Source organism: Ascidiella aspersa, chromosome 4 (assembly GCF_963924565.1).
Source record: "Ascidiella aspersa chromosome 4, kaAscAspe10.2, whole genome shotgun sequence".
NCBI classification, from domain to species: Eukaryota; Metazoa; Chordata; class Ascidiacea; order Phlebobranchia; family Ascidiidae; genus Ascidiella; species Ascidiella aspersa.
In genome coordinates, this window is record NC_139450.1 from 21,027,296 (window position 1) to 21,054,676 (window position 27,381).

General features: G+C 35.4%; 2 protein-coding genes across 2 annotated transcripts in view; one reads left to right on the forward strand and one right to left on the reverse strand.

Annotated features, from left to right (window-relative positions):
* LOC146148625 (voltage-dependent calcium channel subunit alpha-2/delta-3-like) overlaps positions 1–16,979 on the reverse strand; it is a 101,334-nt gene extending 84,355 nt beyond the window's left edge. The window contains exons 1-7 of the mRNA XM_083388080.1: positions 16,858–16,979; positions 16,132–16,213; positions 12,387–12,509; positions 12,146–12,263; positions 11,541–11,663; positions 11,024–11,222; positions 9,277–9,427 (exon numbers count right to left, since the gene is read on the reverse strand). Of these exons, the coding sequence (XP_083244206.1) occupies positions 9,277–9,427; positions 11,024–11,222; positions 11,541–11,663; positions 12,146–12,263; positions 12,387–12,509; positions 16,132–16,213; positions 16,858–16,940 (879 nt within the window). The 5' untranslated portion in view covers positions 16,941–16,979. The remainder of the gene's footprint in view (positions 1–9,276; positions 9,428–11,023; positions 11,223–11,540; positions 11,664–12,145; positions 12,264–12,386; positions 12,510–16,131; positions 16,214–16,857) is intronic.
* Positions 642–9,196, forward strand: LOC146148628 (uncharacterized). Its single transcript, XM_083386769.1, has 3 exons — positions 642–779; positions 8,441–8,900; positions 9,180–9,196. Exons 1-3 carry the CDS (start codon positions 642–644, stop codon positions 9,194–9,196), a joined length of 615 nt encoding a protein of 204 aa, XP_083242895.1.
* Positions 16,980–27,381: the final 10,402 nt, after the last annotated feature.

Consider the following 27,381-nt stretch of genomic DNA (forward strand, 5'->3'; position numbering starts at 1 on the left):
ATGGCAGTCGTTAGCTACGGAGAGCTAAAACGCAATATTTCAGGTTTTTGCCCCCCAAGCAAAGGCCCCTGGGGGTGCAGCCTCATAAACTTCTACAAAGCACCTACATACCACTCTACGCTATGTGTGAAAATTTGAAGGTTCTACGATGTATATTATGTATATTTTTTCTATAAAGCTTCAGACAAAAATCGGTCTGAAACATGCCATAGGAAACCATAGCAAACCAAAAAAGAACAAGATATACCACGAAAATAAATTTTCGGCCCATATAATAACGGCAAAAACAAAATATGTCCCGAAAATAAATTTCACAGCTGGTTTACCCTAAAATGTAGCCAACTACCTTATAGCCTAAGTACTGTGTGGCTCGTGATTAACACATTATGTTTAAGTTCGAAATTGGGCTCTTGGGCTCTGGTAATAACATATTCGCCCTGTGCATCTTGCGAATCACGGTTGTTCCATCATTCGAACTTTGGTAAGTGACACAACAACTTTTTATAAAAAACATCTAACAAAATTTGAAGGCAAAATTAAAAACGTTAAAATAGTTTTAATTTGAGAACTATCGATTAGCCATAATATAATTTAAATTGCAACCTTTTCGTAAAACATTTTGTTTAAAATAAACTATAATAATGGATGACATATATTTAGGCAACACGGAAAATCTAAGTTTAGTGGACGACGTAACTTTAAAGATAGCTGATGTACAAGAAATTCTGCGACGTGTCCCGAAACTGAAAATTCTTTTACTGGAATGCAACCAACTCAAGGTATCATAAAATATTCCTCACAGAAGAGATAGGCAACTGCATAGGACCATAAATTGATAAAATTAAATTTAAGTATACCGATTTTCTGGTGTGTTAGTTAACCCCCTACAATTTACTGTACATAATCCAAGAAACAACGTATAAAAAATCAAACAATTTGAAGGTTTTATGTTGATTCATGGCAAGAAACGTGGCAGGAACGGAAAAATGTCATGTGTGAGAGGTCTTAATTTTTGCAACTTAAAAAGGGGCTTTTTGCTCGGGATGTTGTATTCTTGTCAATAAACTGCAGTTGTGCTAAAAATATACTCCCAAAAATGCATAGTTGGTTTTATAATTCCGAATTATTTTCAAACACTTGTAATTCCGAAATTATTTTTCAAAACACTGTTGTGTTAAAAGCATTCTACTAGACTAATTTTCCTTTTAGCATGATATTCTTCTGTAGACTTTTAATTCCACGCGTGAAAAAATACAAAGCATGATTGATGAAAACCGAATATAGGCCAAGTAATTTCATATATTAGTATTACGTCACAATCGAAAATGCGGTGTTCATTTGTTGACTTGAATTTTAGCTACAACAGCATCAATGAAAAAATGGCCAAGTCGAAACGCTCAAAACTGCTGTGGCAAAATATATAAGATTTTTTTAGTTTTTTGATTTGAGTATGACAGGGGTCGACAACCTTTTGTATGTAGTGTGCCAGTTTAAGAATAATGTCATTTTTCTGTGTTTGGTTTTACACAAGAGAACAGTACTGCGGAGTCGGTTAAAAACAACGTCCAAGGTCCGGACAAATGTGCGATTTCGCCGAGTCCTTAATCTGGGTCCGACTCTACGGCCTGTATTTCACCCATCTAGGTTACTAAAGTAAGATCGATATTCAGCAATCCACTCGTAGGGCTCATGGAAAATATGTCACCATATGCTATTCCACCTTAACAATTTATGGTTTGCTGCCGGATCAGTTTAAAAATTTGCATGCGCACAGGTCGGACTCGGGTAGTTTTATCTAGAATTACTCGAATCCCGAGTCCGAATCCGCAGCCCTGCTGTGATCTGACAGCTAATTTACGAGTGATCTGATATATAATTTACGTATCTTGGGAGACGCGATTAAACCTAATTTCACAAATTCAATTCTGTAAATATACCCCAACCCTGCTGAAAAAAAAACGAACTGTCACGAACACAATACCGTTTCTGCTATTTCTGAATATACTTCGCCACTTTTCAGCCGATTCATGAGTGTTAACTATCAGTTTTGCTTTTAACTTGGTTTCTCAGTCGCACACAAATATACGTGCTTACTTTCAATGTAGAATATCCTGCTTTAACCACTGATCTCTATATGAAAGTTTTTCTCGTAACTTCTAATATACATAAAATGACCTGCCTTAACGCAGTAAACATCACGCCACTTTTAGGGCATTGAGACGCTATACCAGCGCTTCTCAACCGGTGCGCCATGGAAGGCTGCCAGGTGCGCCGCGAGCAAAATAAAAAATAATTTAATGTATATAAAACATTTTTTACATTCCTATTAAGCTTAGCCCATTGATTCCACAGTACTTTCAAGTGAAAAACACAATTTGACCTACAAAGCAACAATATATGACCTACAAAGTAAGACCTACAACGCAACAATCAGCAGCGACCTAATAACGCCAATTTCGTAGTAATAAAAACGACAGACTGAAATCTAAAATAGTCTAGATAAGGCCTATACATGGCGTAATAAGTCCAAAATTAATCGATATACGACTAAACTAGACTGTATAGGGAAAGGGTATGGGATGATTGGGGAAACCTGTCTGGCAATGGCCGTTTGCTGTCGACATTTGGGCTCCGCTGTTTTGGCCCTGGATTTTTGTCCCTGTTTGGGCTAATGGGCGGGTAGTTTTTAGTGTTAGCAATTGAGTTAGGTTTGAAATTATTTGGGGAGTTTTTTGGGATTTTTGGGGAGTGATCGTTATAGGTGGGATTTGGGGTTAGGTTAAAGGTTGTATAGACCTTAGTTTGCCATTTAGGTCTGATTCCGACTTCGTCATTATTGCGACTATTAGGTATTAGTCATATTTTCGCGTTATTCCTAACTGTCTTTTGTCCGAGATTGATATTGTTTTTATTTTGGTCTCAAGGCTGAAGTCCCTTTAAAGATATACAACTATAAAGCGTATATAACAAAAAATTGCAAGCGATTTAAGAGAAATACTCAAAAATTTTGCGCTCGCTTCGCTCGCAAACTACGCCGCCACTCTTTTAAAGTCTCTTGCTGCGCCCCCAAGTCAAAAAGGTTGACAAACACTGCGCTATACGAATGGTTAGTCGACAAGTTAAACGCCCACAGATAACAATGTTAAACACAGCAGTAAGACACTAATTTGTGGCACGAACACTGCAGATCGAACTGGAAATGTGTGCAACCATTCAGTTAGCGCCAGTGTTAGTGATGTAACAATAATGTTAAAGATGTGGTAGTGATGTAATAGTTGCACTTTCTTAAGGTGATATAACGTGCGCGTTAAATCATTTGGTGAGCCCTAAAAAAATCATCTCGCGTGCCACTTGCCGACCCCTGGAGTAGGGCAAATTTAATGCGCAAATCATCTGTTGTGGCTGCGCAGTTGCGCACCTTAGAGTGAACACTGCCTTTGTCTACTTCGATGACCTAACTAGTGGTCGGCAAACTTTTTTCGTACTCTTTTCAGAGCCATTAACACTACGTAAAACCACTACGAAAACAGTGGCGGATTCAGAATATTTAATTTTAAGGTGAAGTATCACACTGCGCCTTAATGCCCAAAACAGCGCTATAACATAATGTAAAACACACCATAAAACGAAGAATATACTTTTCAATTGCATTTAATTAAAGTTGGCAAAATATATAGTTCGACAGGCTCTCCGAACCACATTTGACACGTGGCCTTTCCAAGCTGAGCCATTTTAAAAATCCTATGACACACATAGAATTTTTAAAATAAGTAAAGTGCAATGATTGTACGGCTATCACGCGCCCCACAACTACATGACAAGACTAAACTATTTAAAAGTAACACGCGCCCCACATTTGGGTCGCGGCCATGGGCGCCCGCACGGGGGGCAAGGGGGGGCACTTGCATCCCTGGAATTTCAAAATGCGATTATTAGTATTATTTATAAGTGTAATATTTATTACTTATGAAGGTTAAAAATATGATACATTATATTATCCATTGCCCCCAGTGGCGTATCCATGGGGGCGGGAGTTTTTAACCCCTTTTTGTAAGTCATATTATCGTTTTTTGTTCGTTTTTGTCATGGTTTAACAAACTGTTCGAAGCGGCGTGCTTTTTAAGCAATTGGGTCACGCGTCTTAAATCTAATGCGAAACCAAAATCGAGCGCAAAACGCCTATTTTCGTCTTTTGTTTGGTCGACTGTAAACACTGGATAGTTTTTCTCTTTCCTTATTTGTTTAGGTTGACTGATTAGCAAATTTGTATTTCGACAATTGACTAAGTCAAACCTTCCTCGCTAAAAAACGTCGAGTTATACGCAGTATCAGTATGTTCCTCGCTGTTCGGTCTCTGCGCTAATATCCGACGTTGGTGTAACATCGACATTTGTTTAACTGAAGCAGATTCTTAAAAGGAGGTATAATGGTGACTGTCGTGTGCGTTTCAAAGTCTCCATTTTAAGTAATGATGGTTAACGCAAAATTATGCTCTTTAAGCATAACTTATTTCCCCTCAACCGCAGCTTGTAATTTAGCTGGCTTGGCACGCAGCTCGGCACAGATGTTGCGCTAATCGTGGCATAATAACACCCGGAAAAAATGATCTTTGTTTAGTATTGCAGGTGGTGAAAGACGTGCTTGTAATTTAGCGCTAGTTCCGTTCACGGAACTTTAAAACTGCGCTGCTGATAGTCGAATTATGTGTAATTCTACCACAATTAATCACATATGAAGTTAACGAATGTCATTATTCATTAAGGTCAGACGAAAAATAGGGAAATTCCCTAAGTGAAAAATTCAGGACCCCCTTTTTGATTTTCTGGTTACGCCCCTGATTGCCCCCCCTGGAAAATTTTCTGCGGGCGCCCCTGGTCGCGGCCCAAAGTTTGCCGATCAGTAACCTAAATAAACGCTAAATCCTACTTGCTAAAGTTGTAGGATCTAGCCAGTTTGACAAATCTTTTATTAGAAAAACATCCTGTTTCCTCAAGTTGATAACTTAATAAAAACTTTATTCGCACTTAAGTGTTTTCTGTGTTTTATAAATGTCCTAACAATTTGTAAGTCATTTTGATAAATGCCAATATATTATTAATATTTTATGCGTATGCGTTAATTCTCTTTTTATTTACCTTTATTTCAACTTAATCCACATAAACGCTAATTAATGCGACATTTTTTATTTGCAACAAAATGTGGCGCTTGGAGCAACTTGTCCTGGCGCTTTAACGCCATGTATGATGTACCGGCCACCATTTTACATTCTCCAGGTTGCAACTAGAAAAGATAAAGATAAGAACACAGTTTGTGTGCACATTTAATTTGTAAATTGCACGCCTAAATACCGAAAAATGTTAATTTATTGTGGGATTGCAAACTAAGGTGTTCATACCACTATTGTAATGGCTTAATTCAATGACCTGCCTTTAGTTCACTTAAGTCACTCTTTCACTAAGACTTGCTTCGACTTAAGTCTTTCGGGCAAAATTATTCGTCTAGACTTGAGTTTGTTAAAGAATTGAGTTGATATAATTAATTTTACATAATTGGCTGTTTCGTTCAACAAATGTTACAGGTCTCTTTTGGTTAGAAGCCCATATATACCTGTCTGAACTTAACGTCATATGTAATATAGCATTTTTTTGTTGATGGTAACTTAATGCAGGGGTGGCCAACACGTCAATCGCGCTGACATTTCACCTTGTCAATCGCGTCGAATATGTGTAACGTGATTACAGCCGTTTAAAATGTTTAATAAGTGTTCTTGCGACTTTTTTACTAACCCAGCCGATCGTGAGTCTCTAAACAATATTTCAGTCGATCGCAATAAAACATAAGTTGGCTACACCTGCGGCTTAATGCGTTTTTAGCATATTGGTTTAAAACAGTAATTCTCAACCTTTTTTGACAAATGGACCATATTTTTGTGTAAAAAGTATACAATGGGCCACGCTGCGCTGAAATCTTATGAACGCTACTAGTCGAAACTATATTGCTCATAGGTCAAGAGCGTATTCAATCTTAGCCCTTAACAAACCCACTAATTAAGAAAACCTTACTTAATGGACGCCCAATTTTAACTAATTGTTAAATTTGAACAACTACAATACCAGTAAGCACCAAGGGAGGATCTAGATTTTTTTGTTTGGCGCCATAATAAAAAATATGGGATGACATCACGAGTTATGTCGAAATGAAACGCGCCTCCTTTTACACAATTTGTCGAAACTCGTACCTCCCTATGCGAATTATATGTTTTAAAGCCACAACGATCAGCATTGTATAGGCCAGGGATGGCGAACCGGACTCCAGCCATAAGACCGAGATAAGAACAACCTCAACGTCAGAACAAAACACAATTCCTAATGGTATTACTAACGTCTAAATCGGAATAAGTTATAAATCCGTCAGAATAAGACCTAAAAGGTCAGAATCAGGCCTAAATAACAATTTAACTAACCCCTAACCCCACCCCTAAGTACATCACTAACTCCCCTAATAATTTCAACACTAACCCATTTTCAAACCCCACCCATTACCCACCAATAACCCCAAACAGGACCGAAAATCCGTTGCCAAAACAGCGGCGCCCTGACGGCGCCGGCCAGACTATGGCGTCCAAACCTTGGAACCAAAACGGCCGATGCCAGACCAATAGCCCCCGATCGTCCCATACCCTCTACCCACAGATTCTGGCGTTATTATGGCCATTTAGGTCTTCTTACGTAGAATTTAGGCCTTATTCTGATGAATTTATGACTTATTCCGATGAATTTAGGTCTTATTCCGACGGATTTAGGACTTATTTCAATGAATTTAGGCCTTATTCCGATGAACTTAGTCTTTATTCCGATGAATTTAGGACTAATTCTGATGAATTTAGGCTTTATTCCGATGAATTTAGGCTTTATTCCGATGAATTTAGACCTTATTCCGACAGATTTAGGTCCTATTCAGACGTTTTTGTACTTATGCTGTACGGGATATTACTCAGTAATTGGCTGTATTATGTCGTTGGTCTTAATACTATGGTTTTATAGATTTTTCTGTTCTAGGTATTTTGGCTTTTTAGATCTTATTGTGTGTTCCCTGGCGAACCACTGACAAAAGATTTTAAATGACCCACTTATCTCCATAGAAAAAAGGAAATGTTATCAATCATTTCAGGAAAGGAGAAATGTAAGAAAAACAATTCTTCGTTGGATAGCACTATACTGTTTAAATCAGGGCAGCCCAATCTTTCGGTTGTCTAAAATTGTGTTAGGGGTGACGAGTAGGCCTAAATCAATGATTCTCAACCTTTTATGGCTTACGGCACCCCTCAAAAATAATAAATAGATTTTTGGCTACCCGACTGGAATTTTGATGAGGATTTTACTGAAATGTCACTATAAATGGAACTTGAACAACACAATCAACTTAAAACATGTAGGAAAATGTTATTTGATATAATGCTATACAGTCTACACAAATAAACAGTTAACGCTGCAGCATTTTTATGGGATTACAGATGTGGAACGAGTAAGCCATCTGTAATCCTATAAAAAATGCTGCATCATTCGTTAACTGTCTAGGTTCTTAATATTCGTGGGGATCCGAGTTTGAAAATCTTCCAAAAACCTTGAAATATCAACCTCTAGACAATAAAACTTAAAACGACGCAGCAGCAAAGTTTCGCATAAAATTAGCATGTAATTAAATCTATGACCCGCATTTTGTAAGAATTAAGGTCGTGTTTGTGACCCGCGTGATGAAAAGGTTCGCCATCCCTGATATAGGCAGTGTTTACAGATAAATTACCAGTGTATTACGTCACAATTAGTAATTGAGTTGTGGATTGCTGATGTGGAAAATTCATAAATAAAGAAACTCTCTGTGAACCTCTAGAAATTTTAGGTGGACTCCCCAGTGGTTGCGAATCAATGGTTTAAGCATTTTTTGTTGCATTTAGTACACTCCTTAATAGGAGAACATCGTGTTTTCAAACATTTTAAGTTTTGTAGACCATAACGAATATGGATGACGTTAATATAACGTTTTAGATGCGATATTTTTGCAGTATAGTTCCTTGTAGGTGACCTTTACCGTGATGAATCAACAAAAAAACTTCTGTTGGAATTAGTTTGGGGTTAAGTTTCGACCTTTTCACCTTGATTTGCTGGCCTTACAGTTAATTGATTATCAAATGTATTGTGTTTTTTGGAGCATAATAACGGTTGGTTATAGTTAGATGTCGTAGTTGTAGTAAAACCATAGCCCACAGCCTAGGCCCTACATAACATTTTGAACGTTTCGCAAAACTATTTAATCTCAACATCATTTGTGATGTACGCTGAAAAAGTTAAAATAAGTTAAGAGTTATTCGAAACGTTCAAAATGTTACCTACTTTTATATTGACCTTGGTATTCTTACTACATTGTCTTTTATATTTTATAGAAAATTCCATGGAAATCTTTTAAATATGGAAGAAAGCTTGTGATGGTTTCTCTGCGTAAGAATAGCATTAACTGGATCGACTCTGGCACGTTTCGCAAGAATCGAAACCTCATGTCGCTTAGCATCTCAAGCAACGCTTTGTCAAAGCTAGACAGCAGATTACTGTACAATCAGAGGCAACTTTATGAAATAGATCTCAGTTACAACATGTTGCTTACTTTAAAGTCCAAATCATTTTTACGACTAAAGCGGATGGAGAAAATTAGATTGGGTTATAATCGATTAAGTACAATCCCCCCTTCTATTTTTAGTCATAATAAAAGGTTACACGAGATATGGCTTCAGTATAATATGATAACATCGCTCAATTCGCAAGTATTTAAGTCGTGTACTCTGCTGCGATACGTAAATTTGGAAGGAAATCACCTTCGTACGTTGTCCGCAAATATTTTCGCGGATAGTAAATACCTGACGAGTATAAATTTAAAACTAAATAAGATCATGCCAATACGACACTATTTTCTTGACGAAAAATATAACATTTGCCAAGTTGATTTATATGACAAACATCACCTATCTATGAAATCAAAAATTAAATATTGCTCAAATAGGCGTAACTGTACGAACTCTATCCCATTGTTTGGGGCGATATAGAGTTAGCTATAAAATGGCCTTCTGATTTGCAAACTAATCTGATGGAAAACGAACTGTTTATATTTAATTTTGTTACACGATTCAGCAACGCAAGTAGGATAACCGATTAGTTATTTTAATCTATTTAAACTCCAACGTAGATATCGTCCTTGAAAAACAATGTATCAGTTAGGATTGCTTACTGTTAGTACGTTGAAAAAATCGTTATCCCCCAACGTGCTCAGTAATGTTTTCACCAAATGTATGGCAATCGATTTTCGCAAACCAGTCATACTTCCGCTAGCATCTACCAGTATCAGCATATCTTTTGGGTATGTTGCCGCCTGCGTGTACCTAACGAAAAAACAAAAACAATTTATTGGCCAAAATGATAACTATTATTTTGAGCCAGGGAGTCGAACCGGAACCGAACCGGAACTTTATGAACCGGTTTTGAGTCAATTTTTTCCGAACCGTAACCGAACCTGAACCGGTTTTTATAAGATTTTAAGGAGCCGAACCGGAACTGAACCGAATAATTTGAAAGTACCTGAACCTTAACCGAACCCGAACCTGTAAACAAAAGCGGTTCGCTCCAGCATGACGTCACAACTTCTATTTTACAGAGTCAAGTTACGCCATGTTCGAAATTTTATGAAAAAAATATGAATATTAAATAAAAAATCGTTCATTTTTTTATTTTTTAGATATTTCAATATTGAGTTGCTGTTTTTTTAATAAGTCACGGAACTTAGATTAAATGACTTACAATTCAAAGATTATTCTCTACATTTATCGACCCACATTTTGAGATTTAACGCAAAGTATATTGTATCTGAACCGTAACTTTGTGAACCGGTTTTAAAATAACGATTTTCGAACCGGAACTGAACTGGAACTTTTAAATTACTCCGAACCGAAACCGGAACTGAACCGGATTCCGAAAAAATCCTTGAACCCGAACCGAACCTGAACCGGAAAAGTCAAACGGTTCGACTCCCTGTTTTGAGCACAAAATATACTTTTCTTCATATTAAACTTTGATTATTATATTAACAATTTTGAAGGACCGCTTGTAATAAGCTACGTATTTTACACGTTTATAGGCAGGGTTACCATCTGTTCAGACCAAAAAAAAGCACGCTACACCAAAAAAATAAGCACGCTACTGACGACCAGGGTAAAACCTTTTTATTAAGAGACCAAGGGGCGCCAAACCCACATTAATTTAGGGCGTTTATCAAATATTATCGTATCACTAATTATACTATGTAAATCACGCTAGAGCTAGAGCTTTTTAGTTCACAAAATTCGCTAGCCTACAAAAATTATTGAACTATTAAGAGCCACACATAACAAATTGCCAACGACTTAAGGCAACTTGTACTGTGCACTGACCACTATAGGCCTACATAAAAATCAGCATGTGACTAGTGGGCTGTAACCCGCCCATGCGGGTTATCTAAACCTGTAGCTCTGCACAATATCGCTTTATGAACGCGTAAAATTGCTTACTACTGCAGCTTACTACTTTCACAATCCATTGTTAATATGTAATAGTAATGCATTGTTTTACAATCTGGGTCAAATAACTTGGTAAATATAAATAAACGAAGCTTCCCACTCATCTGTCAAAGTGAAATACTTGGTAAAGAACAAACTAAAATAAGACAAACTTGGCACACAACTCTAAAATAAGCACGTTTCTTAAAAATGATCACATTCGTGTTTTCTAAGACACTGCTCCCAAAAATAAGCACAAATCTTAGAAATAAGCACGGTATGGCAACCCTGTTTATAGGGTTTTATTTTTTAATAAACAAAATCTTATAAGAAAACTATTTAAACCCGAAAGGCTACCTTAGCTATGAGTGAAAACAAATATGGCTTGATTACAATAAGTAAAATTGGCGGAATCTATGGTGATTGACGATAGTAAATATTACTCACCAAAGTCGTGTCCTGCAGTCGTATAAGTTTAGGTGCCCTTGCTGATTAACAATTTTCCACTGAAAGCCAGGGTATATTCTCATGTATCCTCCAATGGAACCAAAGTATTGCCATTTCAGCGATGGGTCTCGTCTTAAGTTTTTCTTAAATTGGTCGTTTAGGGCCTTTGACCAGTCAACCGATTTGAGTAACTCCGGATCTACGCAAGACGAAAAAACTTTGCATTTAAAATTATATTTGTTAGGTGTATCAAGGAACTTTTACAATTTTAACATTTAAAACAGATTACTAGCGTTATTAAGGAAACTGTTTTTGCAAAAAGGTTAATAAAAGCTTTAGAAACTAATTTAAAGTTCTATTGTAAATGGACGCGGAACAAACTCGTGTAATTTAGTGCATGTTCAATACCAATGCAAAAATGTAAATTTTTTATTGTTATGTTTAACTGTATTAGTACAAATGGTGTTTTTTACGACAAATAAATATAAGGTAAATTAATCGATGACATGTGACGTACTTTTGCTGTATACATTAAACGGAACTTGAACAGTAGATGTGTTCATGTTGACTTTACACCGAAATCTTGAACTTTTTTGGAACTTCATTGATTTACGAAGGTTGGTATACTCGTCTGGTTCATCTTAAAGTGACAAGGAACAAAATAAGTGCACAATTAAAATAACATAAAATAATAATTGGTGGTTTTAAAACAATATGTCACAACTTCAACAGAGTAATCACTTTAAAAAAATAACTACGAATTACAAAGACAGCCCCCAAAATGTGTGTTTGTCGTTCGGGCATGATTAGCAGGTCGAACCTTAAAAATATTAAAATCAGTTTTAATATGTAAATGTTTAAATTTAAGCAGGTATATGGTAATCCTGGTAATCCTGGTAATATGTTCAAGGTCATCCATTTAAGATGTAAAACAATGTTCTAAGCAAGATATAATGTAAAGTCCTTAATTATTCAAAGTATTCGACATTTTCTTGGAGGTAGGCCTACTGTTAAACTGCAGCTTGAAACAGAAACACGAGAAAAATCAAAATTTTAGTTCGCTGTAAAAAAAATATTTACTGGCAGCCATAAAAATACGCTAAATACGTTAGTGTAGCCTACCTTTTAATCCCTTTTTAGGCGATGGAGCATTGATATAAAGAACGTTATTATAATCAGGGGTTGGTGTGACGGTCCAATTGTAAGCCAAGGCAGCCTTTTCTCCCACTTCTACTGATTTCTGTTAACCGCGTTATAACATTTTTAAAGGTAATTTAGTCGTACTATTATGTTCGTAATATTTATATTATTTAATATTATTCTTCACCAATATGTTTTCTATTAAACTGCATATATTGAATACCGCGAGGGCGTCTTGTTTCTTTTTTAACATTTTTCGTAAATCAGAAGAAAAACGTGCGACTAGTTTGATTCCGCTTCTTCGGTGAACAGTAAAATCCCTGGCAGCATATCTTCTTTCATACATCTAAGGCATAAAATGATAATAATTGAAATCTTTGTCATCTTTTTTCAGAGTATTTCTTATTACAATACGCGCGCACGGAGCTGTCATTGGGAGGCCACGAGAGCATAACTCTTTAGCAGGGTCGTGTTATTGCAAAAGCCGTGTAACTATTTTTAATTTTTTTAGTTAAATTCAAACCTATTGTAACGCATTTTCGTTACTACTTGCTATTTGTGAGAAGTTTTGCAACAGTCGACGTCAAGCTTGCAATTCTTTATCTGCTCGTCTAATTGCCAATCATTGTTAAGTCACATACATACAATCAACATTTGTGTTTTTCTAGTTTACTCATTTTTCTTTGGAACGTTTAACCAGTATTTTATTAGTTTGTAAACTGCAAGTTGGAATGATAGCAAAACTAATACAAGCAAGTTGAACCTTTTTTTTACAAAATGATTGTTGTTGTTCCATTGATTAAATTTTCTGGTAAAATTAATTGCGTTAAGTAGTCAAAGCAAGCTTAGCAGAGCGAGGAATAGTTGAATTGCACATACTTTCAGAGAAGCTTACTATTGAAAATACGTTTTTACACAAAGCTTAAACAACGTATTGTGTTATCAAATGTCGAAAATTCGCAAATGGTTCGAGAGTTACGTCTCTTTTGGCTTCACAAAAGTTAGACGAGACGACCATTGCGCGAAGTGTCTGCACTGCTTGGTAGTGATGCCAAATGCGTCATTACTACCCTCAAACTTAAAAATCATTGTGATAAAAAGCATTCCCGAAGAAAGAATGATGATGCCAATGTTATTTCTGCCAAAGGAATTCGGTTCGACCAGGAAACGACGTTACCTTACTTTGAATTTTATTAACGTGGTGAAATAAAATAAGTGAAAACATGTTGAGTACAATTCTAGCTATTTTTTAATAATCAAGGGGGCTACAAGAATTAAAACCGAAGGGGGCCACGAGGCATGAAAGGTTGAGAAGCACTGCTCTAGTCTATGGCGTTACCTCGGCATTGTAAGGTACTTACTGTTTTCGTGGTATTTTTACTAAGTTAGTAACGGCATTAAACTTTAAATCCTAACGTTATTTCAGCAACAAATATCCCCCCCAGCTTGACATAGCAATATATCGCTCACCTGTCTTTGTTAGATTTAGCAGTTTGCTATAGACAAGGTTACCATAAGGTGCGAAAACTGAAACGTGCTTTTATGGAGCGTGATCCAAAATAAGGACGCTTCAACCAAGGAGTGAAAATCTTCATTTAACATTCATTTAGTTATGTTATCTTCATTCTTCGTTTGCCGAGTTATGATAACAATGTATATGTATAATTGTATATAGCCATACGACCAAAAAAATAAAGCAATATTAACGTCGGAATAAAACAAAAATAAAACTATATGGCCTATAGTAGTCGTAATTACATCTCAATCGGAATAAGACATTAACCGTCGTAATAATAAGGCTCAAATGGCCAAAACAATGCTTATACAACATTTTGTGTAATCACAAATCCCACCCATAACTTCATTAGTAACAATCCTATTAATTTAACCGTAAACCAATTGCCTAGCCCCACCTGTTATCTTTCCCTAACCCAAGACAGGGGCAACCAATCCAGACTTAAAAAGCGGCGCTTTTATGATGCCGTTCAAACTAGGGCTATCAAACATCTATTACAAAACGGCTGATGCCCGACAGGTGTCGCTTTAAAGTGTAAACATCCAAATGATCAGGACGTTTTCAGGGCAAATTAATTCAAAAAAATCTATATACGAAAACATAAACGACATAATCTTTGGGAGGTACAAGGAGTTTGGGGTTAGTTATACTTTTAATACGGATTTTTTTGAACTTTTAATTTTGATTTTTTTTTTTTTGATACATTTAATACGGATTTTTTTGAAGGCAAACAGGGGATAAATATTATGTCCAGTATTTTGAGGCGAAGGGGTAAATACTCCAAAATTAAATAAGCATAAAATGTCTCATTTATTTGTCAGGGGTTTTGGACTTAAGGGACTAAATATATAGAAACTATTTCTAGAGGGTTGTTTTTTTAGATGATATTCGAGTGGGAGAGGGGCGTATCCTGGAAAATTAAAATTTCAGGTAATGTTCCCTATTTTCCGTCTGACGTTAGTAAATAATGATTTCATAAAATAGTGATTATAATAACGTCATAATAAAAATAAACAGACACAGCCAATCAACGTCCAGCAAAAGCAAACCTTATAGACGCAAAGCGAGCACGTGCGTTGAAACCGCTTCGTGTGTAAACGTTAGCTTACGGCGAAAAGAAAAAACTAAATCCAAGACGGTAAAACTATCAGCAGCGCAGTTTCCGAAGTTCCATGTACGGGACTACGCTAAATTACAAGCAACCCTTGCGCCACCTGCAATACTAAACAAAGGTCATTTTTCGTGGATGTTATTATGCCACGATTAGCGTAACATCTGCGCCCAGCATTGTGCCAAGTTCGCTAAAATACAAGCTGCAGTTAAGAGAAAATCAATTTGTGTCAATTACACACTAAACACGTGGTCTTAGCACATGCTTATAAAGCATAATTTTTCGGTTACTATCAATACCTAAAAAGGCGATTTTGAACAGTCACAGTTAGACCATATTTTAAGAGAATCTGTTTCAGTTAAAATATGCCGTTGTTACACCAACATCGGATATTAGCGCAGACAGCAAAAAGGGAGAAATTTTAGCTGCGCCTAGCGAGAAAAAAAGAAGGTTCGGCTTAGCATTGTCATTTCGAATATACCCTTTCTAATCAGACAACCTGGACGATTAACGAAAGGCGAAAAAGAAAAAAATGTCCTGCGTATACGGTCGACCAAACATTAGACGAAAAACGGTGTTTTGCGTTTGATTTTGGTATTGCATTAGTCAAAGACGCGTGACTTAATTACATTAAAAACGTTGCTGCTCCGCGTGAGTTAACCCTGACCAAAACAAACATTAAACGTAAATAACACTTACGAAAAAAAGGGGGGGTTCCGAACTGCATTTTATAAATTATTCTTGGCTGCATTTTTAAAAAAAAAGTTAAGCAAAAAACTACAAAAATAACCTCTGATCCGCTATCGTAAAGGAGTACAATTTGCAAGACTTTGAACCACTTAAGTAAAACAGAAAATTAGAAGATACGAAAATGTAATCAGTCGTGATTTTTGCGGCTTGTGCGCATTTAATCACCAAACAATTTATTATTTCGACTGAATTCAGTATCTAAAAATTGTCCTACTGTATTTTCATATACATTTTGGAGGTGATGCCGCTGATATTGTTGTGTTACAGGCGAATCAACGTTGAAGGGAACAGGTCTAGCACGCTCGTAAGAGGTAGTTAGCCCCTTGTTAAGCGGGTTAAGCAAGTTGCTTCCTAGTGTCGTGTTTACAGTACGTTTTTTGTTCAAATTAAAAACCATTTGATATATGACATACAGATGTCTGTTCGAGTCAAAAAATATTTGACCAATGCAAAAAATAATCGTTCTAGTTATTAAGTATGTTACATATACAATTTTTTTATGACATTCGCGGCATATGGTTGTAGTGTGTATCAGTATATTTATAGTGTTTTTTAAGTACGAGTTTCAAAAATAACATTTATGTTACTAACACTTATCAAAGCTTCATATCCTGTGAACATCTGCATTTTTGAGTTTAATCGTAGGCCAAATGACTTCGCGAGATCTTCGTTACTGTAAATCAAATACAAGAATAGAAAGTTTAAAAGTGTTCAAATCAATCCCTTTTGGGAAAACAGACGATTTATTTAAATAATTTAGCGAATGTTAACCAAACCCAGCGCTAAATAATTAAACATTACATTCATAATATTTTTTCATAAATACGTTATTATGAGATTTGTATTCCTATATTTAGTAATTTTTTATTTTTGTTTATTATGTTAAAAAACAGTGGATATAGTAAGTCAGTAATTTTTTATAAAGTGATTTTTCGGTCTACCACTGTACAACACCGCACATTATTTGGGTTAAGGTGCGGGTTAAGCATTGTTATTTTAATAACCCAAATATTGTGCGTTGACTTAATAGTTTGTTTGAATGCTTTTCTTAGTTTTCCTTTAGCAAATAGTTCACAGCTACACTTAACTATAATAAAATAAGCAAACAAAAACTATGTTCTACAGATTCTTCATTATTAAAACAGTGGCAAGCATAATAAAAAAAGTATTCTCGATCGTATATTAATTATTATAGATTTATTGCATGGAAAACAAGCAGTTGCACACGTTCTAAAATGTTTGGAAACACCGTTACTGTAACCAACGCACGAGTTACAGCAATAAATAAAACAAGATAGGTTTAGTTGTATTACTCACGACTTAAAACTGAGATAACTTGATGAAGGCTGCGGGTAAAATAAGGGTATTGTCATAAATACCAAAGCTTGGCAGGCGATCATCTTGAAAGCCCTATCAGGTAAAATTTTAACCAAAGAAGCTTGATTAATTACAAAAACATGCTATCATAAAAAATATGCAAGTTTAAAATATTCCGATGCAGTAGTCCAGGGGCGTATCCCGATAATCTAAAAGGAGAACAAGATTTACTGGAGATTCCCCTATTTTCCGTCTAACGTTAATGAATAATAACGTCATAAAAGAGTGACGGGTATAACGTCATAAAATTATGATTGTAATGACTTCATAAAAATTCTCAGACACAGTAAATTAACGTACAACAAAAGCGACCCTATAAGACGCCAAGCGAACAGCACGTGCCCAAGACGGTGAAATATGTGTAATTGAGTTTGGTAGAATCGTGTTTTGACCATTAGCAGCGCAGTTTCATTCAATGTACGGGACTACGCTAAATTACAAGCACGTCTCCCGCCACCTGATATACATAAAAAAGATATTTTTTCCGAGTGTTATTATGCCACGATAAGCGCAGCATTTGCGCCGAGCAGTATTCCAAGTCAGCTAAAATACAAACTATGTTTGAGAGAAAAAAAGTTGCGTGAATTACACATTAAACACGTGGTCTTAGGATATGCTTATAGAACTGGGGTCCGAAAATAGTGGATCGCGTTGGGTCGCGAAGCCTCAATATATTTTAATAGCGGCCCATATTTGGTAAGTTTTTTAATTATTTCCATTAGAACCCTAAATTATATACAACAGAGCCGTCTTACTTTGAGCGCTACTAGAATTGTCACGCAAAATATATACACTAAGACTAGTAAAATGTCGCGAGACCTTCGTTCGATCCAGGAGATGGGAAAGAGCGCTTGCAATCCAACCCTATTTTGGAAATTACCACACTAAACTGATCTGCTGAGCCGAAATCTGAAAAGAAAGCTTTTGTTTGGTCAGGCCAAATTAAGGTTATTTTCGCATTATTGCGCTTATCGCAGTGGTGATTAATTTACGTCGCCTGAACAACGCCAGTAGTCTTTCCCAAGTCAGAATTAATCTGCGAAATACTCTATTTAAAATGACCAACGCCGGGTATTTTCGTCTAAAAAACTAACTTGAGCATGGGATAAAGGTGGCCTTGTTATAATAAGACAACATATTGTTGTCCGACAGTGCAATCTGAGTTCCAATTTTACAGCTATTTCTCATTTGAGTGTATTATGGGTTTAACAAAACGTATAGCTTCCATTGGGCACGTGTGAATTGATGTTTTGTATTTTTGTCACATTATGTTAACATCTTAGGTTAGCATACTTCAAGACAATACAGTTGGCCATTCCGTAAATCATCGAGGAAGTATTTTACTTCAGGTGCGAATTATACATTTGTTTAGAGTTTAAGTAGGCTGTGCTCATAACTTGCGACAAAGTTCACTTTACAAATTAGTCTGAAAAATATAAAAATAAAGTTGATATCATCAAATTACCCTAAAACGTTGCATCTCAACGTTACGTCACAAAACAGTAGTTATACCAAACCTTACGTATCGAATGATACATTCGATACGAAGCAGCCGTAAGCAAAGCGCCAAAAAATTGGTTATACTGGACTTACATTAGCAAATCTTTGAAGTCATTGTTTTTTTGGCTGCAGCCCAAATTATTATTTGTGGAGTAGTTGGCGACAGAGGTAGTGACTACCTAGTACCGTAGTAATAAACAAACTTCAAAGATTCAACGATTAAAGTAAAAAAATGGTATTTTGCTCACGACGCAAACGTAGAACAAAAGCCATACAAATGTAAACAGAAAAAGAAATACACCACACAACCTAATATTCTTATTTAATGGACGTTTTGTTACTGTTTGGAATAGAAAACAAAGTGAAGTTCCCATTGCAGGGTGTATCGCAAGACCATAGCTAACTTTTTTAAACGACGCACGTCTAGATACGAAACGGAATCAACGTATGGTACCTTCGTAAAATAAAAGGACTCACTGGGGTGCCGCGACACACAGCTTGAGAACCTCTGTGTTTAGCAATCTAACATTGCGCCGCAAAGAATACAAAATAAAGATTAGCAGTAATGCGCAACACTTGCCTAACAATTGAACAGGCGTTTAGGTTAAAACATTAAAAAAATGTTCTTGTTTCACAGGACCATGTCCATTTTCACCAGGCGACCCGGGAACTCCTTGATTGTATTGAAATTAATATTTAGTTACGTATTGTGTACTGCATCAAATAACCCAAGGTAATAAGAAGGTTATTTGTTTTAGACTAGTGTTATGACGTAACTTTGTAACGTTATCTCTAAAAATATTTATGCGTTCCTTTTTGGGAGGCCAGTGCGTTTGATTTACAACACAATGGCATTGAAGCATGTTGTGAGATGTTTGCACCTTGCTTTACAGATTAGCCGCTTAATTACCACATAACATTTTATTGTGAACTAAAAACGATTATGCGAAGGGTACATAAATTTTCAATTAATTGTTAACCAAAAAACAACGACGTCTCACCAATGAGACCATAAAGCAGGCACAAATAGGCACTATAAATGTTTCCACACGGCGATAGACACTGATGCAAACTTGCCCTTTGTATATATACAGTTTCGGAGAAAACTTACGTTTAAGCAAATGCGCTTTAAAATACTTTTGCGGCTCTATTTACCAGATAATAATGTCAGATTTGCAGTTTATATTATATATTTTTTTGAGCCTATTATTTTCTTTTAATTTCACTCGCATGATTATATTAACGTCAGTAAGAGGTAGGCTTGCCATTTTTCAGAAACGTAAATCCGGGACGCATATTGAAATCTGTAAATAAACTTAATGTAGACCTAATACAAAATAATTTAATACAACTAATAAACTTAACGGGATTGTGGTTGTTTTATATTTTGTTAGGGGGTATTTTTAGGGCCCTATTTTTCAGGGTGGTTTGTCTAGTAATTTAAATTGTTACCGAAAGTAATGTTTTGTATTGTGAATAAAATGGGGCGGTTCCTGGCTTGAGTGCTAAATAGTGTGTAAAATCGTAAACATTTTAATTTTTTCTAAATAAAACATTTTAATTTCTCTAATCGTTAATTGTTATACATCATATATGTTGGTCGTCCCTTGACTATTTTGTTTGCTTATTGTGCTGGAAATGGATAACTAAATGCTTCCCCACAAATGGAATCACATTCTTTAGCCTGTGTGGAAGCAGCATTATATCGGATGGCGTGTTATAAAGTATCGCATGTATCTGCGTGACTGTGAAAAATCTAATTATTGAATTCGCAAACTGAAATTTTACATTTTGTTGAAACAAAATTGCAAATAACGTGTAAATAAGCATTTAAAATGAAACGGCTAAATACCCAACGGCTAAGCACGTCAAACATGTTTTACGTAACGAAAACCATGACATATATCAATTGGGAACCACTCACTAAAGGAAAACCTTGTTGTAGCAGCCATTTTTCGCATTGCATGATATTCAGTAAATGTTTTGCGAACTCTACCTAAAATTTATGCGGTAACATACTTCAAGAAGTGCTTAAACCTAAAAGTAGGCTAATTAATTTTAATTAAGGCAATATACCTAATTTGATTTTACTTCCACGCAGGTAATTGCTATAAAGTTTTTTATACAAAGCAACAAAGTATGTAACCAAAAAGCAATTTTTAAAGAAACAAATTCAATTCTTCGTCTTGTTAGATTAAATTACTTTCTTTTCACAGTTTTTTTTAAACAATGCAACAAAATATGTAGCAAAAAAGCAATTTTGGAACCACTCACAAACATAAAACTTTTAAGCAGATACGTAATCCCTGTAGCCTACCATATTACGCCCAGCATAAGTAAATCTCATTTGAAACTGAGAATTGGTTACTATTGAAACCGCCGCATTAAATGCAAAATTTTGCCAACTCTACCTAAATTTTGCAAAAAAAAAAAAAAAATTTGTGCGGTAACAGACATCAAGAAGTTTTTAGAAATATAACTCTTAATATGGAATCATTAAAACTTGTTTCTATTAAGGCAATCAGTACGTTATGATTTTAATTTGATTTGTAATGCTGAAAAGCGCGACATTTATCCATCCAGAATTACTGACAAACGTTAAACTTTAAGTTGTAACAGCAATTGTTTAGACTTGCGTAATATTCAAGCAAATAGTACCGGCACCAAACGGTGTCATACGTGAAAAACATCCTTGAAAATAAAAATTGCTTAACGGTGACCGGTTTGCAATTTTAAATTTTTTTACTTACCACACACAAAAAAAGAAACTAGCCCCAGCAACCTCACATTTTTGTAAATTTTTTTGTAAATTTAAAATAGAAAAATCCGGGACAAACTGGTTAACCGGGCGGGACACCGGGACAAGGCCTTAAAACCGGGACTGTCCCGGCTAAACCGGGACGTATGGCAAGCCTAGTAAGAGGTAACATACGAAAAATCGTTTCTCTTGTTGTGGTCTGTGTACTCTGTACTGCCATTGTGTATGTTTCGTTTAGTACCAACTGTTTCATGATACAAACTGTACAGAAATATTTAAAATTTGTAGACTGTTGTAGTAAACTAATTGATTAGGCCAGATTTCTACCCGTTTGTGACTTTATCTTAATCGGGAGTTTCAACACTTTGTCATGAGCAATTATACTTTCTCATTACATTTATTAAAGCAGTGGTTCTCAAAGTATGGGTAGCGACCCAAACATTGGTCGCGCAGGGTCAAAAATTGGTCGCTCTATGGTGATTCAATCCTGCGCAAACGAAGTTTTTTCATTTCATTTTTAAGTATTTTCAATTCAATCATAACTGAGTTATTGCATGATAAGCTTTTCACGTGGCTTCAAATCTGTAATCTGGATTATTGCATCATAAGTGGTTTTATGAACGTTTTGATGGCAGCCAGCTACAGTATAGCCATACCCAACTACAGTAGCTGCTAAGCTTTTAGTCACCACAACAAGCCACGGTTATATTATAAAGGAAAAAATTCAGTTTCACCAAACACACTAAAATAAATCAATCATTTGTCTGTAATCAAATATTGTTTCATATAACTGTGTAGACTACTATATCAGGTTGTCGTGTCTTTTTTTATTTCATGCATATCAGAAAAAGTACATTTTTTGATGTTTGAGGCTTGGGTCGTGAGATGCTCATAAAACTCAGATTTGGGTTGCGCTCAAAAAAGTTTGAGAACCACTGATTTAAAGCAACATGATGAAAAAAAACACTTGGCTTCCTTCGATATTTACACATACACTTTTCTTCGTTACCATACATTAAAACCTGGTATGAGACGCAACCCCTAAATGACTGCATAAAAAACTAACGTTTCATAAATAATTTAAACGAATAGTTTACAGCCAAAAATACATTTCCCTTTACAGTCACAAATATGTTACAGTTACAAATACAATACAACGTTGACAATATGCGCAACATCAAACGAAAATCGATATAGAAGTTAAACGATCTCGAACAAAAACCTTCTAAACTATGCCCACAAAAGCACTTGTTAGTAATCAGGTATGATTTTCCACACGGACATAAACCATTCTGAAACCAACGTCAATTCTAAATGGTCCTAAAATTTTTAAATGATTGTTGCGGACACCTTAAAATTGTTTTAATGATTCGAGGACCTACACAATAAACAGATTAAATAGAAAACGCCACTATTTAATGACTAAAGCGACCATTTTTTGAACTAAAAAAATAATAATCTATTGACAAATTAAAACCTAAATTCTTTTTTGACAAAATTTTGACCTAATAGGAATAGATTGATTTAAACAACGCATTGCTGTATGAAGTAGCGCATTAGTGGCTTTGCTTTGTTAGAATATTATTTTTATTGTTTCATTGACAACTGGTGGAACGCAAATCAGTTTTTTTGGAGGGCGTTATGCAAAACTTTTTGAAAGTTGAATTTTGGACATATCAAAAAGACATTCCAAACAAACGTTGGTAATTTAGAAAATTGTTGTAGCAAACAGTTTGGTTGAAATCCAGCGTAAAAAGAATTGCCAAAAAAATAACAAATAGGCTACCTGTCATAATATAGAAATAGGATATGGGATAATTGCAAATTACCACCGAAAAAAGACAAAGCAAATACTGTTGAATACACATTTGCCCATCAAAAATACATAACTATCTGAAGCAAATACGAAGTTCTGAACATAATGCGATAAACCTGGCCTGTGCGGGTAATCCTGTCGGCTTCGTATAGGCTTTATATTGTCTAATGAAGATGTATTAAAGTTAAAATGTTGTAACTAAGTTTAATAAAATATTAAACTGAACGACGATTTCAAAAATCTCACTACAGTGTTTTAATTTTTTTAACTATTTTTGTACATTTTGTAAACCATTGTGACATATTTTTTACAAATTAAGTAGCAAAAATACCTTGTGAAGCTTATTGGAATAGGTTTACTTGCTTCGCTTTATTGAAATTCCCTGCAATCGGTTTGGTTTAAGACTTTCACGGACGCCCTAAAAAATATTTACGGAGCCCAATTAGTCCTCAGGCCCTATAGTTTAGGAATCCCTGATCTAGCTTAATTCGATGTGTTAAATACTGAAAAGCGTCTAATGACTATAATAAGTATAAAGTGTTGCTAACGCTACGATAGATAATCTAACTTAAAGCATGCCTATTAACATATTACTAACATAAACCTTGCAAATATGACTATAACTTAGCGAGTTTGGATAAAAACGCGTTTTTGCCCTTGCTCACGCTCGTAGCTTTGAGAAATAGGAATACGCGTAATCCATAAATAGATTTCCACGGTCGTCGTTGTTCTTTCGCCACGAGCTGCACAGAAGGCCAGTCGATATGAATCGATATAACGCAAGATCTCGCTTTGTTAATTTTCTTCTACTCGACCGATTACATCCACGCGCATGGCATTCTGATGTTTAGTATAAATGTTATCATTGAGGAATCCAGAGAATAATTTGCTAAACATTATTGTTCGACTTATTATATATTTTATCATATGAAAAAAAACTAAACATATTAAAACTGAAATTAAGATACCGGTACCGCTAAAATTTACTGGCCTTGTTTCCTGTTTATAGAATCGAATGCTATAACGCGCATAGCCTACCTCTATTTCACCTTACAATTACTAGCGTCACAACTCACAATGCATGGAGTAAGGCGCGCATCAATTATTTAAAGACCGTCCGTGAGCAACGACAATGATTATAACTATTACAGCTGGCACAAAACGAGTACCAACAGAAGTTAACTACTACAAGACGAGTGTTGCTGCTGTCGTTTTCAGAGCAAATATAAAAATGACTAGTGATTCTGCCCAATAGACCTAATATATAAATATGAGTTAAACTGATCTTCTCAAATGTTAAAAAAAAATAAATCAGATAACATTGAAATATATTTGACAACTTGTTTTATTAACCTTTTTCCCCATGGACCCCTTAACCGCTATTTGAAACTCAACTTCCTCACTATAAAACAACACCTGCAAATATATCTTTAAATATGTTGTACGAAAAAGAGTATATCTATTTAAAAATGGTTTTGAACCACTTTATTAGTGTCAAATTATAGTAATAAAATTCCAATAGTAATATTTTAATGAAAACAATATAATTACGTGAAAGTAAACAACTTAGCGCATTGTGACGTAATAATAAGAACCTATATCTTGTTTTACCACGCTTGCGAAAAGTACCTGTCCTGCTGTACTGTTATTTTGCAGTAGCATCTGTTTATAACTTGCTGCCAGAATCCGAAAATAACCACAGAGGTAGAAATTATCAAAAGAACTTTATTTAAAACACAAAATAATGCAGTTACGATAAACGACATTTTAGTTCTGCTAAAGACTGTAAAAACAAAAAAAATACATTTATAAAATACAAATTTTAAAACCAAACCAAATACTAAACCAGTGCATTTAAATCCGTGGGATGGTACGCACTTGTGTAAATGAAAAAAGATGAAATGCAGTTCACAAACGTAATGCGGATGAAAATGGTTCATATTATGATTATACAGTAATGAAATAAGCTGGTGTGTCCATTTATGCGTTACAGGTACAGTAATATAGTCTCTAACTTTCAGTGGTTCATTATTTAACGCTAACGGTTTTAATACACAAACCCTTGATTGTTATAGAGTTAGCTCCACCAGGCAACATATCAATAGATAGAAATCGTTCTTCTGGTGTAAACGAAGTATAAACCGACGTTTCGGCAGCAGATACCAGCTGACCTCATCAGGGTTAATAATTAAAACGAGAGTGCGTTAGCCATCTAATATACTGAGAAGTAAAAAATTGAAAAAACGTAGATTAAAATTAATAATTCTAGACTTCGCTGAAGTATGCGATAAGCTGTGACGCGTCGGAGTCATCCGGTGCAGAACTGCGCCGTCGGACAACGAGCGTTTATCAGCTATTGCGTTTAGCTACAACGACGAGTAGATTGCCGGATACCATGAATCCTTTTTATTCATGGTTTTAGAAGATTTGCGCTCTGGTCGAAAGTATTCCGTTTTTACAATATAAACGAAATACCGACTGTTTTCTAAACTCTAACAATATACCGGTTTACATTTTGTCAACCTAATTTAGTTAATGCCATGTTATGTGTTTCTTCTTATTTATACCGTCTTTGCAATATGGCCATTGTACCGTAGTAAATTAAATTTTGCGTTTTAAACCAAAAAGTCGCATTTTTTTCGCGCTACGCGCGACGTCTTGTGGCCTTCTTTAAATTCGACTTAAATTTCACATTTGCGCACAACTGCTAACATAATAATAAGTTCGTTAGCTTATTTGTTTTATAGCGACGGAGCATGACGTGATATTGTTATATTTAAGATCATATTTGACCCGGCCCGCCACAACACTTTAAGTTTCTCATGCGGCCCGCGGTTAAAAATAATTGCTCACACCTGCCCTAGAGCAAGTACGCCGCTAACGAGTCGCCAAAGAAAGAAATAGGAAAAAAGAGGCCAGTTCTTTAAAGGAGAAACAGCATATCATTTATGTATAAGTATAACTCGTTTATAGGAAACTTTTAAGTAGGCTACCATAGTTTGATGTTTATCGTAATAAGTCGCAGGAGGGCTATTTTATCAATATTTCCTGAAATATTAATTTCTCAAATGTTTTCTGTGTGCCGTCAATCTGGAAAATTTAATTTTTGTTTGACCAACTTACTAGTTTTCATATATTAAGCACGTCGCGACATAAATTCATTAGTTTACACACGTCATATAAGGTTTAAGTCCGATAGATCCTTCGGTATTTAGCTGTCCGAAAGAAATTACCATTGATTTTTTATTATTTCCAGATTTGCCGCACTAAGTCCATTTTCCACATAATCATCCCTACATAGAATTACCCATTGTTTGTGTATTAAATGCTAAGAACCGATAATTTGTTAGAATTGATCCAAGTGTTTACACCAGGGGTCGGCAACCTTTTTTTAGTCGCGGGCCAAAACCATACTAAAAAAGGACTCTGCGGCCCGCACAACATGATAACTAAGAATTCTGTTATTAAAATGTTAAAACAACTGTGAATCAGGTAGGCCTCGGATATTTTTTACACGTGTTTAATTACATTTACAGAGGAAGTAAAGTGTTGACGCAAAGCGAATGAAAAGTATAATAAAACTAGACGGGGGTGCGGTTGTTGTATATTATGTCGGGGGGTATATTTTCAGGGCTTGGTGTTTTTTTTTTTTAATTTTTAATTTAAAAATTTTTTTTTTTTAATTTTAATTTTTAATATTTTTATTACTTAATTTTTAATTTTACCATGTTATATTTGGTATTGTATATTTGAAATTTTATTTTTTTCCTTAACTTGTTTCTGCAAGCAAAAACAGATATGGGCCGAAAATTTCCCCACTTAACTTATAGCTTTGGTGCGAAAGGGGTTCATATATTGCGTAATATTTTGGGAATGATCGAAACATATATAAGATAAATAGAATTTACCTAGATAATGCGTTCGGCCATGTTATTACCTTCTGGCCAGCTAACATGTTCAAAACGAAAAGTCCCGAAAATAAATTTTTGGCCCATATAATTACTTTGAGGGAACGCGATAACATTTAAAGTTAATCTAGCTCAGTGTTTGTCAACTGTTTCAAATCAAGGGTCACCTGGCGAGCGAAGCGAGCGCGATTTTTATTGGTATACCGGTATTTGTTTTTAATTTTTTGCAAGTTTTTATTACATTGCCGAAAATAGAAAATAAATGTTAAAAAAAAATATATCGAACATTTTTTAATACTTTTTCCCATTTTGCGCTACGCACTTGGTAGCCTTCCACGGCGGAGCGGTAAAGAATCGCTCATCTAGTTGAAAAGGCAGCATCAAGACCTGGATCGGTGCTGGTGTCGACTGCACCATGCACCGAAAAATAGCAGCTTTATATGCCAACTAATTAGCCCCAAAGGCAAGCTGATTGCATTTCT